This window comes from Equus quagga, chromosome 10, assembly GCF_021613505.1.
Source record: "Equus quagga isolate Etosha38 chromosome 10, UCLA_HA_Equagga_1.0, whole genome shotgun sequence".
Classification (NCBI taxonomy): Eukaryota; Metazoa; Chordata; class Mammalia; order Perissodactyla; family Equidae; genus Equus; species Equus quagga.
Window position 1 is genome coordinate 110,343,129 of NC_060276.1, and position 12,029 is coordinate 110,355,157.

A 12,029-nucleotide genomic window follows, 5' to 3' on the forward strand; every position below is an offset into this window, starting at 1 on the left:
TGTCCTAGCTTTGCAACTCATATTAATTAACGTACCTTTGGTCAGGGCACTTCACATCTCTAAGCCTTGGGTTCTTCATTATAAAAAGGGGATCATAATAACTGTCCTGGTTGTAAAAAGGAAATCAAGTACTGAAATGTGGAAGGAAACTTTACATATGTGACAGGTATTAGTATTGCCATCGAGGTCAACCCATTGCACAAACATCCTTTCCACTGGGCCCTCTGGAGGACTTGTTTCATTAACAAACTCCTCCATGCCTCTGGCCTTTTTAGAAGGTGTTTCCTCCTTTAAAAAAAAATGTACTTCCTTATTTTTTGGCCTTGGAGACTTGGGTCTCCCCTGCTGAGCAGAGCCTCTGCTCATTCTGCCAGAAGTTGGCGTCACTGTCCCCTGCTCTTTACTGCTTCTTCCACGACACTGCTCTGTCATCCTTGGTGGGGAGAAACTCTTTTGCTTTGAAATTCATTTAATTTTGCCATACAATCCTCTACCCTACCTTGTTATTGTCATCTATTAGCTTCAGAGTCACTCTCCACATTCACTGACAACTTGATTCCTTGACCTCACCTGACTCCTCCAACTTCCGCCATCCTTCCAGGGCCCTGGATGTACCACACGCTAGCCTGGGGGCACTAGACCCAATCCCAGTGATGCCCATCTCACTTGACTCGTTTCAGCAGTCACACCCTAAACCGTATCATTCCCTGTAAGTGCTTCCACACTCTGGTGACAACTCTCGAGTTCCCATAGGCCCTTGTCTTTGGTCCTCTCTTTTCTTTCTCCTAGTCTATCAGCTTCCTGCTGCTCCCCTTCCTTTCCTCTGTGTACTAGACCCCTGGACCATTCCTACAATCACATTCTTTCAGCGCCCTAAACTTCCTCCCTCTCTTGTCCTTCCATTCTAGTCAACCGGCAAACTCTGGTTTTATCACAAGTATCTATATTTATATATCCGCCTATATATATCTTGCAAAATTATAGCTGGACATCATTACACAATTGTGGTTTCTAAACTCCACCAGGTCCTCAGTGACTTGTCTAACTTGGCACTCTAGCGACTCACACTGGTTAGTGAAAATTTTCACCACTTTCCTAACCCTTCCATCTCACTCCAAACTCTTCTATCGTCCATAGTTAGATCCTTTCTCCTTCAGTGGTTTGTGTGTTCTTCCCTTCGCCTTAATAACCTCCTGTGTCCTTTTCCAGCCTCCAAATACTCTTAAAAAGTCACTGGGTGAAGCCCTAATTGTCCTCCCGTGCCCCCACATTTTTTTCTTTTTTGCAACACAGAGTATTGTTCTAGGAGCTTTCCCGATTCCAGCAGACTGTAGACCTTGCCCAGACTATGAGCCCCTCCAAGGCAGGAATCCTGTCTAATTTTCGTCCCCTCCTCAGCACTCCTGCAGTTCCTGGCGCGCAGCAGGGGACCCACGAACGTTTGTGGCAGAGTGAAGTTCTTCACAGCCGTGCGAAGTGCACAGGAGGCCCCGGCCAGGCGCTCGGCTCGCACGGGGCCGAAGCTCGCGGAAACGTGGCGCTCACTCGCATCCCCGAAGTGCTGTCGCTAAGGGAGCCCCGGAGGGGAGGGGCAGCCCCGGGCTGAGCGAGGCCTGGGGCCAAGTGCGTCCAGGGAGGACGGTGACGGGAAGCTGCGCCGGAGGAGCCACTTTTTAGACGCTGTTTCGGAGCACTGCACAACCCCCCAGCTCACCGGCGTGAGTCAGCGGGGCCGGCGGGGTCGGCGAGGGAAGGGGGGCGAGAAGGGCGCCGCGCACCCGGGGCCGGCGCGGGTGGCGACTGGGGACACCCCTAGCGGCGGCCCCCTCCCCAGCCCGACAGGTGAGCGCGGGCTGGCCGCAGGGCGGAGTCCGGCGTCCCCAGCGGCCACCCTCCCGGCGCCACCGCCACCGCGCAGGTAAACCCCCGCCCAGGCCTCCCCGGGACCCCCAGGGCCTCCGCACTGGGGTCCCCCCGCGTCTCCAGGGTCCCTCCCCCCGCCGCCCGCGCCCCGCGCCCCGCGCCCCACGCCCCGGCGCGCACGTGTGGCCGCGCGCCTTTGTCCTCTCCCGGATGGCGCCCTCGCGGTGTCCGAGAGGGGCCAGGCGCCGGCCGCTGCCCCGCACCCGGAGCACGCAGACCGCGGGCGGGCCGGGCGCAGTGGCCGGGGCCGCCCTGCCCGCGCGCAGCGCCCAGCGCCCAGCGCCGTCGGAGCCCTGCCTGCGGCGGCCTGCGCCCGGAGTCGGCCGCGTCGCCTCCCCGGGGTGCGCTTCTCCCCGCCCAGGCCGCGGATCGGGGCGCCAGGCTGGCCGCGCCCCCAGCGCCATTCCTCCCGGGCCACGGGGGCCGCAGAGCCCGGGGCTGGCGCGGGCGGAAGTGCAGCCCCGAGCCGAGAGAAAGAGCTGGTCTGTCGCCTGCCCCGCCCAGGGCACTCGTTAGACAACGACCCTCGCGTTTCCTCCATGATAGCTGCTTAGGGCGCCCTGTGCCTAAGTAAGCTGCTGCTACAAAATAGCTTTTCTTTTGCAATAATTTTTACAACTTTGATGTGTAATTAACATACAATAAAATCTCCCCCATTTTAAGTGTGCAGATGGGGGATTTGACAAATTATACCCCCGTGTAACCACTACCCCAACGCAGACATAAACCGTGTCCTTTACTCCGGGAAAGTTCCCTCATGCCCCTTTCCAGTCAATCCACAACCCCCCCTCCCTTGATTTCTATCGCAGTTTAGTTTTGCCTGTTCTAGAGCTTCATAAAATGGGATCATTCGGTAAGTACTCTTTTTGTTTTCGGCTAACATTACTTTTTAAATGGCCGTGTTTGAGAAGGTGTCTCTTGGTGCTTCTGATGTTTTTAGTTGTTCTGGGCCTGCAATGCCCAGTGTGGGAGCCACTCACCACGTGTGGATCTTGAATACTGAAAATGTGGGGTGTCTGAAGTGAGATGTGCTGTTCAGTAGACACACCTAATTTCGGAAGACTTAGTTAAAAAAAAAAGAGATGTAAAATATGTCACTAATACATTCTCATATTGATTATGTGTTAAAACGATAGTATTTTGGATACATTGGGTTAAATAAGATATTGTTCAAGTTAACTTCATCTGTTTCTTTTTACTTTTTTAAAATGGCTACTAGAAAATTAAAAATTACACAGGTGTAATGTTTTTATTGGACAGTAGACAGCGCAGCCCTACACACTCCTGTTTTGCAGATAATTGGTTCTGCTCACTGTCTATAAGAGTAAACGAAAACCTCAGTCTTCACACAGGAAAAAACCTCCCGATTCAGGGAACTAGCCTGAAGAACTTGCCTTTTCCTGTAGTTTTAAAACTTTGCTTCAAACTTACTTGTTTGCTTAAAAGAGGTGAAAAGGACTTGGTGTCTCCTTGGTATTAAGTGATATTTTCAAGAAGGACTTTGTAAAATATTTAATGTACTTAAACAAGGTATCTTATGCTTTTGAAAATATAGAAAACTAACGATTGCCTACAACGCAACCACCTAAATATATAAAAATTTAGCATTTTGGTGTACTTTTGACCAGTTTTAATTAAAAAAACATAGTTGAGATAATATCATATTCAATTTTATATCCTGCTTTGTTCATGTAACAAGCATATCTTATATGAAAGATTCTTAGGCTTTTTGATAACCACATAATGTGACTTCACATGGATACACTCGTTTTCTATGGCATTTTTTGATTTTGCTAACTCTTACTAATGGGAAGTCATTTTAATAGGGTGACAGTGCCAGTATAAGGTACAATTACAACACTGCTTATTTGCCCCTTAATCCCACGGGAAAGGTGAAGTCCAGGAGGGCAGGGACCTTGACTTTTTGTTCACCTTCCTATCCCCACGACCTGGCAACGTATCAAGCATATAATAGACATTCAATAAACATTTGTGAACTGATTGAATCAGTGAGTAGATGGTTCTGAAAAATGAGAATGAATAACTTTTATCTAGCACTTGGGCACTCTCTTTGTCAATGCCCACATACCTCTGTAAAGTGGCCGCTGTTGTTATCTTTGTGTACTGCATAGGTAGAGAAAATCGACGTCTAGAAAAGTTGAAGAAGTTGCCCAGCGTCATAGCTGTAAATGACAGTCAGCATTGGAACCCAGGTTGTCTGACTCCAGAGGAGGGGCACTTATCAAAATAGAGGAAATCAACAGTGGGATGGGTAAGGGAGGGCAGTGAAGAAATTACCACTATAAAGACTACCTGGGCCAGTAAGAGTGGAAAGAGATGAATATTCAGATACATTTTGGATCTACAGGAGGAGCATCTGGGTTTAGATTGAGAATCCTAGCTCAAGGGAGTGGATGGCCAGGTGGCTAGTGAAGAGGAACAATGGCATTGAATGTGATCAACTGTAGTGTGTAGAGAAAGGCAGGCCCAGGGACTTAGGAAAGCCATTTGGGATGGGACATGTATATATATATACATATTTAAAATTTTTCCTTTTTGTTTCTCCCCATGCCCTCCAGTGCATGGCTGTATATATATATTTTTAGTTGTAGGTCCTTCTAGTTGTGGCATGTGGGACACCGCCTCAGCATGGCCTGACGAGCGGTGCTGTGTCCGCGCCAGGATCTGAACCGGCAAAACCCTGGGCTGCCGGAGCAGAGCACGTGAACTTAACCACTCGGCCACGGGGCAGCTCCACTGGACATGTATATTTTGAATGGCTTCATTTTACTCGCCCTGACCACGATCGGCTAGTTCAAGTTAAACTCACAGCTCTAAATTGAAATAACTTTACACCTTTAAGTTCAGATCATTCCTTTTGAAAGTAGAGGAAACTACAAAGTCAGAATGAGCATTGCTTTGAGGAGGACAGACAAATAAGATAAACGGGTAGCTGAAATCATTCCTACCTGATTGCATTTGTGCTTAATTTCTAGGTATTTTAAAAAATTTGTGAATTACAATAAAAAGTGAGATTTATAGTTATTAGCTCTTGTTAGTTACTCTCTTTTTTTGCAGTTGTAATTTTATGTTAGTGGTCTTACTCAGTTGTCCATTTGCCTGCCACGACTACACAGATGTTACTGTTAAGGCCTATTTTCATGTGCAGGCAAGGCCCCTATACAGGCTCAAGGGAAGAACAATAGTGCTCAAAATAAAGAAAACCAAATAGCTATTGGGCTTTCTGTCTGCCTCTAGAACGAACGGGTTTAAATCAGACAGCAGCAAAAAAGTCAAGTGAAATTTCCATGTGACATAATATTTTCTTTTTTTTCCTGCTTGGATATTCCTGCGTGGTAAAACTGATGGGTAGTGATTCAGTGTTCAGCATGCTTAGTTAAGGAGGATACATTTATTATTAGTAGTAGTGATGTTAATAGCTAACTTTTATTAAGTTCTTACTACATGTTAATATAGGAGTTGATTTTGATCCCCTCTATACCAGACATCAGCAAACATTTTCTGTAAAAGGCCAGATAGTAAACATTTCAGGCTTTGCGGGCCAGAAGGTCTCTGTTGTTGCAGCTACTCCATTCTGCCATTGAAGCAAGAAAGTGGCCATGGACGATATGCAAATGAAAGGGCGTGGCTGTGTGCCAATAAAACTTGATTTATGGACACTGAAGTTTGAATTTCATACAATTTTAATGTGTCATGAAATATTCTTCTTTTGATCTTTTTAAAATCATTTAAAATGTAAAAGACATTGTTAGCTTGGGGACCACACAAAATCAGTGGGCCAGATGTGACCTGTGGGCCCTGGTTTGCTGCCCTCTGGTCTATATTAGCTCAATTAATCCTCACAACCACCCATGAGATTTTTTTTTTATGTTGGCATATTTGAATATTGATTTTTTTAAAACAGAGACTTTAGAGCAATTTCAGGTTCAAAGCAAAACTGAGCAGAAAGTACTGAGTTCCCATATACTCCCTGCCCCGACATGCACAGCCTTGCCCACTATCAATATTCTGAACCAGAGTGGTACATTTGTTACAACTGATGAATCTGCATCGACACATCGTTATCATTCCAAGTCCATAGGTTACATTAGAGTTTGTTCTATGAATTTGAACAAATGTATAGTGACATGTATCCACCATTATAGCATCACACAGAATAGTTTCACTGCCCTAACAATCCTCTGTGCTCTGCCTTTGTCCCTCCCTTCCCCCGAACCCCTGGCAACTACTGATCCTCTTACTGTCGCCATAGTTTTGCCTTTTCCAGAATGTCATATAGTTGGAATCATACCGTATGCAGCCTTTTCAGACTGGCTTCTTTCACTTGGTAACACATATTTGAGGTTCCTCCATGTCTTGCATGGTTTGATAGCTCATTTCTTTTTAGTGCTGAACAATATTACAAGGGACTGGTATTTTTTATTTCATGTCACAGATGAAGAAACAGGCACAGAAAGGATTAGTAACTTGCCCAGGTACAGCTCGTACAGATCCGTCTGACTCCAGAGCCTGTTCTCTTAAAAATTATACCATGCCTCTGAATCCCAGAGAAATTTGGTTTCTCATGATGAAGTTTGTCACATGATAGAGTTGAGGTCAATGGAAATCAGGGTAATGGAGCCGGCCACTTTGCTTGTGGAAAGCAGCCACAGCGTCCTGCATATCAACAAAAATTAGCAACCTAGAAGATAAGATTTTGTTTCAAAAGTTTCAGATATTGAGTTTAGATAGAAGAATGTTGTATGCTTTTGAAATTCTGGTTTAACACACTCTCTACTGGGTTGAGAAAATGTTTCTCTTCCCTGATCCTTCATTTTATTACCTTTCAGATTCTATCCGGGTGCCGGCACCCAGCCACTCCTCTGCCAATGAAGTACATCCTGGTCACTGGCGGGGTCATCTCGGGCATCGGTAAAGGGATCATCGCGAGTAGCATTGGGATGATTCTGAAATCATGCGGGCTCCGAGTGACTGCCATCAAAATTGACCCCTATATTAACATCGACGCAGGCACTTTTTCCCCTTATGAGCACGGTATGAAAGAGAACCACTTCTCCCTTATAAAGCACTGAGTTAAATTGCCGTTCTTTCTGGTATTTTGGGTAATTTCTTGATGATAAGAGTATTAGAAGTAGAGTCGCTGAATCACACATTATGAATATGTGAATGTTCTCATGGTTGTTGATACATTTTTTCAGCTTGCTAATGACATTCCAAATTAGTCCACATTTTTTGAAAAACTGCGTGAGAATACCATTTTCATTGTACCTTTTGCAGTATGGATCGTGCTTTGTTTTATTGTATCATAAAGGTAATATATTTCTTTTAGCCTGTCATTGTTAAGAGGAAAATTCAGACTATATAGAATATATTGACAATATAGAGGGCATGAAGAAAATAAAAATCATCCATTTCCCACTGCTTGGAGTAACTATGATTAATGTTGACATTTTGATGTATGTACTAATTATTTTTAAAAAGGTGTTAGGACTTACATATTTTCTCTTTAAACTTTTTACGTACAAACAGGAAAGTGCATAAATCATAAGTGTACCACTTGTTGAAATGAACATACTGTGTAACCAGCCCACAGATCAAGAAACAGAAACGGCCCCTCATTCCCCTTGCAGTCTATCCCCTGCCAAAACCACCAGGGTAACTGCTATCCTGTCTTGTAACACCACAGATTAGTTTTGCTTGTTTTTGACCTTTAAATGAATTGAATCTTACAGTCACATTATTTTTTGATCGAATTTTTAACACAATGTACTGTGGATATTTTTATATATTCTGTACTCTTAAAGGCTGCACAGAGGCTGAACAATAATAAGAAATAATTTTCAATGTATTGCTATTATAAACAATACTGTGATGGAAATCTTTAAAATTTATTTCTTTAGATGGGTAGCTATGGTTTTCAGGCTTTTGACACATAATGCATATTGCCAAAGGTGTTTAGGTTCACGATCCCTTACCTACAGCTCTGAAATACAAAAAGTTCTGAAAATTTAAAATTCTTCATATGTTTGTGGCTATTTATAATCTTTTCCCAAGAGTTTTGAGAATAGAAAAATCTTCATAAAGCTGTGCCTATTTCTAGTCTTTATTTCACTTGGAATGTGCTTGATTATGGGTTGCTTTTGGGGTGTTTTCTAATATATGGAAAGTGTTCTGTATTACCTTTCTATGATTGGAAAAATGCCAAATTCCAGTTTCCATCTTGTCTCCAAGAATTTTCCAATAAGGCTTGTGGACCTGCAGCAATTTATATCGTCATCAAGAGTGTATATGAAGGTCCGTTTCTTTATGCCTTTGCTGAATATTATTCTTTAACTTTACTAACCTGAGAGTAAGCCAAAAAAGCAAAAAAAGTGTATTTCATTGTTTTTTTTTTTTGAGGAAGATTAGCCCTGAGCTAACATCTGCTGCCAATCTCCCTCTTTTTGCTGAGGAAGACTGGCCCTGAGCTAACATCTGTACCCATCTTCTTCTACTTTACATGTGGGGCGCCTACCACAGCATGGCTTGCCAAGTGGTGCCATGTCCACACCCGGGATTCGAACCGGCGAACCCTGGGCTGGCGAAGTGGAACATGCGAACTTAACCACTGCACCACCGGGCCGGCCCTATTTCCTTGTTTTAATTTAGATTTCTTTGATTTTCATGTTGTCTGTAGAATGACTTATTCAAGTCTGTGGCAGATTGTATTTTGTTTGAAACTATTCCTTCTGTGGAGTAAATTTCCCTGCCCCATTGACTTTGGACTTCAGCCACGTATGGTGGTTAACTCGTACTGGTTTGTTTGGAACTTTCCTGGTTTGCAAACAAAGTCCCGCGTCGTGGGAGCCCTGTTAGTTCTGGGCAGACTGGAGAGGTTCGTCACATTGTTTGGCCATGCGATTTGTTTTGTCCTATGGGATATAAGCGAATATGACATATGCCTTGTTGAAGCAGAAATTTTCAATGCTGCCTGACCCACAGCCCCCATGTAACGTGAGGGAGAAATCAATAAATGTTTTGTAAGCCACTAAGATTTTAGGGTTGGTGGTATGCAGCAAAATTGACCAATGCCATGTAGAATGCCAGTTTTCCTTTGAATTATTTTCTTATGATTTTAAAGAGTACTTTATGTAAATATATTAACCTACATTTACCACATGTATATATTTTTACTCTGTTTGAAATATGTCAATACTACCTCTATTAGTTGCTGATAAATTCAATTTACCATTTATGTGATTAAATGTGTCAACTGTTTCCTTTATGGCTTCTGCCTTTGATGTCACCTTTAAGACTTCTCCGCCCCAGGAATATTTAAATAGTCATCTATATTTTCTTCTAGCACTTTTATAGTTCCCTTTGACTTGACTTTAACATTGTTAACACATGTGGAATTTAATTTGGTGGGAGGTGAGGATGTAACAATTTCTTTTCTAAATTTTTTTCTGATTAACCAACTATTCCTAATGGCATTTATCAAAGATATTATCCTTTCTCCATTGACTTGAGATACCACCTTTTATTATATACTAAATTTCTGTCTGTAATTGGGTCTGTCTTTGTGCTCTGTTCTGTTCCAGATCTCTGTTTATTCCTGCCTACCAATTTTTTTTTTTTTGAGGAAGATTAGCCTTGAGCTAACATCTACTGCCAATCCCCCTCTTTTTGCTGAGGAAGACTGGCCTTGAGCTAACATCCATGCCCATCTTCCTCTGCTCTATCTGTGGGACGCCTGCCACAGCATGGCTTGACAAGTGGTGCGTAGGTCCGCACCCAGGATCTGAACTGGGCCGCTGGAGCGGAAGGTGTGAACTTAACCACCGCACCACTGGGCTGCCCCTGCCTACCATTTTAACAGCTGCAGCTTTTTCTTATCAAGTAGGTCAGGACTTTCCTCATTATTCCTTTTCTTCTTTTTTTTGACTTCAAAATATTCGTCATCTTCAAGATTAACCTGGGAATCATTTTGTCAACCTTTACAAGAAATCAAATTGGAGTTTTTCACAGATATTGCTTTAAATTTATGAATTAATTTGGCGAAGACTTAAAACACTGAAAATATTAACTGGCCCATTCAGGAACTTTCTAAATGGCTTTCATTTTATTCATACCTTCTTTTATGTCTCTGAAGTAAGGTTTTTAAGTTTTCTTCATATAGATCCTACACATTTTTTTGAAGTTTATTTCTGTGTATTTGTGTGTGTGTGTGTGTGAGGAAGGTTGGCCCTGAGCTAACGTCTGTGCCAATCTTCCTCTATCTTATGTGGGATGATCCCACAGCGTGGCTAGACGAGTGGTGCTAGGTCCACACCTGGGATCTGAACCTGTGAACCCCAGGTCACTGGAGGGGGGCATGTGAATTTAACTGCTACGCCACTGGGCTGGCCCCTGAAGTTTATTTCTGAATATTTTATCTACTTTAATTTGTGATGATATTGTTGATTATTTTTTTAAGTCATGTATTAAATTCCTTTATGTAATACAGACCTTTTTGGATAGTTTGGTTTTGTGTATTTGTTGATGTTATCTTGTTCCATATTTATATATATTGAAATATATATATGTATTTCAATCTTCATTTACTCATTGTTATTTGGTATAGGAGCCTTTATTTTCATTTTTTTGTGTGTGTATTTTATTTTGGTAATCATACCTGTTTTTCTTCCAAATTAACTTTAGTATCACTGTCAGGTTAAAAGAAAACCTATTGGAATTTTAATTATAATTACATTAAATCTAAAATTATTTTTGAAGACATCTACAGTTTTTCTTTCTTTTCTAGAAACATAATGTGTACATACTTTTAAAATTTAAGAATTTAAAATTTAGTAATTTAAAATATAGGAATTTAAATATCAAGACCTTTGCCATATATCTGAAGTACTGGCAAACTGGATTTGGCCTGAATTAACTAGATTTCAGAGATTGTCCCTTATTTGTCAAAAGTTAAGCTGATCAAAGTAAAAAGACTTTTCCATACGTTGGTGATTCCTGATTAACATGAGAAAGTGGAATTTGAACTGGAAATACAAAAATATTGCAGTTTCATCAGTTTACTCTTTTATCCTTAGAGACCTTCTCGACCACACCTAGTTACCTTATGAGGGAGACATAAATGAGGATACAAAAGTTTTCTGATTAGGTTTGTAAGCTAGCCAAACTTTTTTGCTATAAACATCTCACAATAGGAGTAAATGAGAGAATTTCCTTAATCAGAGGGAAGTTCAATTCTTCAAGGTGGCTTTAGAATGCTGGACTCCTAATTGATGCCTCAAGTGAAACTGGGGACCCCGAGACATGCCCAGTAGTCAACACAAGTGCTCCCCATGTGATTAGGTCTTCATCTATATCCTTTTTCATGGTGCTGTTGTGCAGCTGGCTTACTGCACACACTGGCTTTTTTGCCTCGCTCTCACCAAGTTGCCCTGTGGGCTACCTGGGGCCCTGCTTTTCATCTACTGTCTGTTTAATTGTGGCTTTAACCAAGATGAGAATCAATTAAAACTTTCTTATGCCAATTCCACAGTCCAGGATACTGATGCTTTGAAGTAAATTGCTATTTATTTTTAAAATTGCTGTTTTAAAGTCCCTTTTCTATGTGATATATGATGAATTTGGAAAAGCTAAATCTCGAAGACAGAATTTCAGTAAGCATTTAAAAAATACCGTAATAGGGGGCCAGCCCCGTGGCCGAGTGGTTAAATTTGTGTGCTCTGCTTCAGCCGCCCGGGGTTTCACTTGTCAGGTCATGCTGAGGTGGCGTCCCACATAGCAGAACCAGAAGGACCTACAACTAGAATATACAACTATGTACTGGGGGGCTTTGGGGAGAAGAAGACAAAAAAAAGAAGATTGGCAACACATGTTAGCAAATCTTTTTTAAAAAAAGAAAAAACTATAATAGGATACTAGAGTTTTTCTGATACATTTTCATGGCTAGAATTGAATTGTTGTTTTCCCATCAAAATAAGGAAATGGTGATAGAATGTGGCTTATAAATAAGTCTTTTATCAGCTCTTTAATATAACACGCTCGGGGCCAGCCTGGTGGTGCAGCGGTTAAGTTTGCACGTTCCTCTTTGGCGG

At 42.4% G+C, this 12,029-nt stretch overlaps 1 protein-coding gene across 4 annotated transcripts in view; it reads left to right on the forward strand.

Moving 5' to 3' along the window:
* The first annotated feature begins 1,508 nt into the window (after positions 1-1,508).
* Positions 1,509-12,029, forward strand: part of CTPS2 (CTP synthase 2) — an 89,256-nt gene continuing 78,735 nt past the window's right edge. Inside the window, exons 1-2 of one of the 4 annotated variants that reach the window (XM_046674010.1) lie at positions 1,509-1,718; positions 6,774-6,978. In XM_046674010.1, coding sequence (XP_046529966.1) covers positions 6,813-6,978 — 166 coding nt within the window. In that variant the 5' untranslated portion in view covers positions 1,509-1,718; positions 6,774-6,812. The other 3 variants (XM_046674013.1, XM_046674011.1, XM_046674012.1) reach the window with 3 other exon arrangements.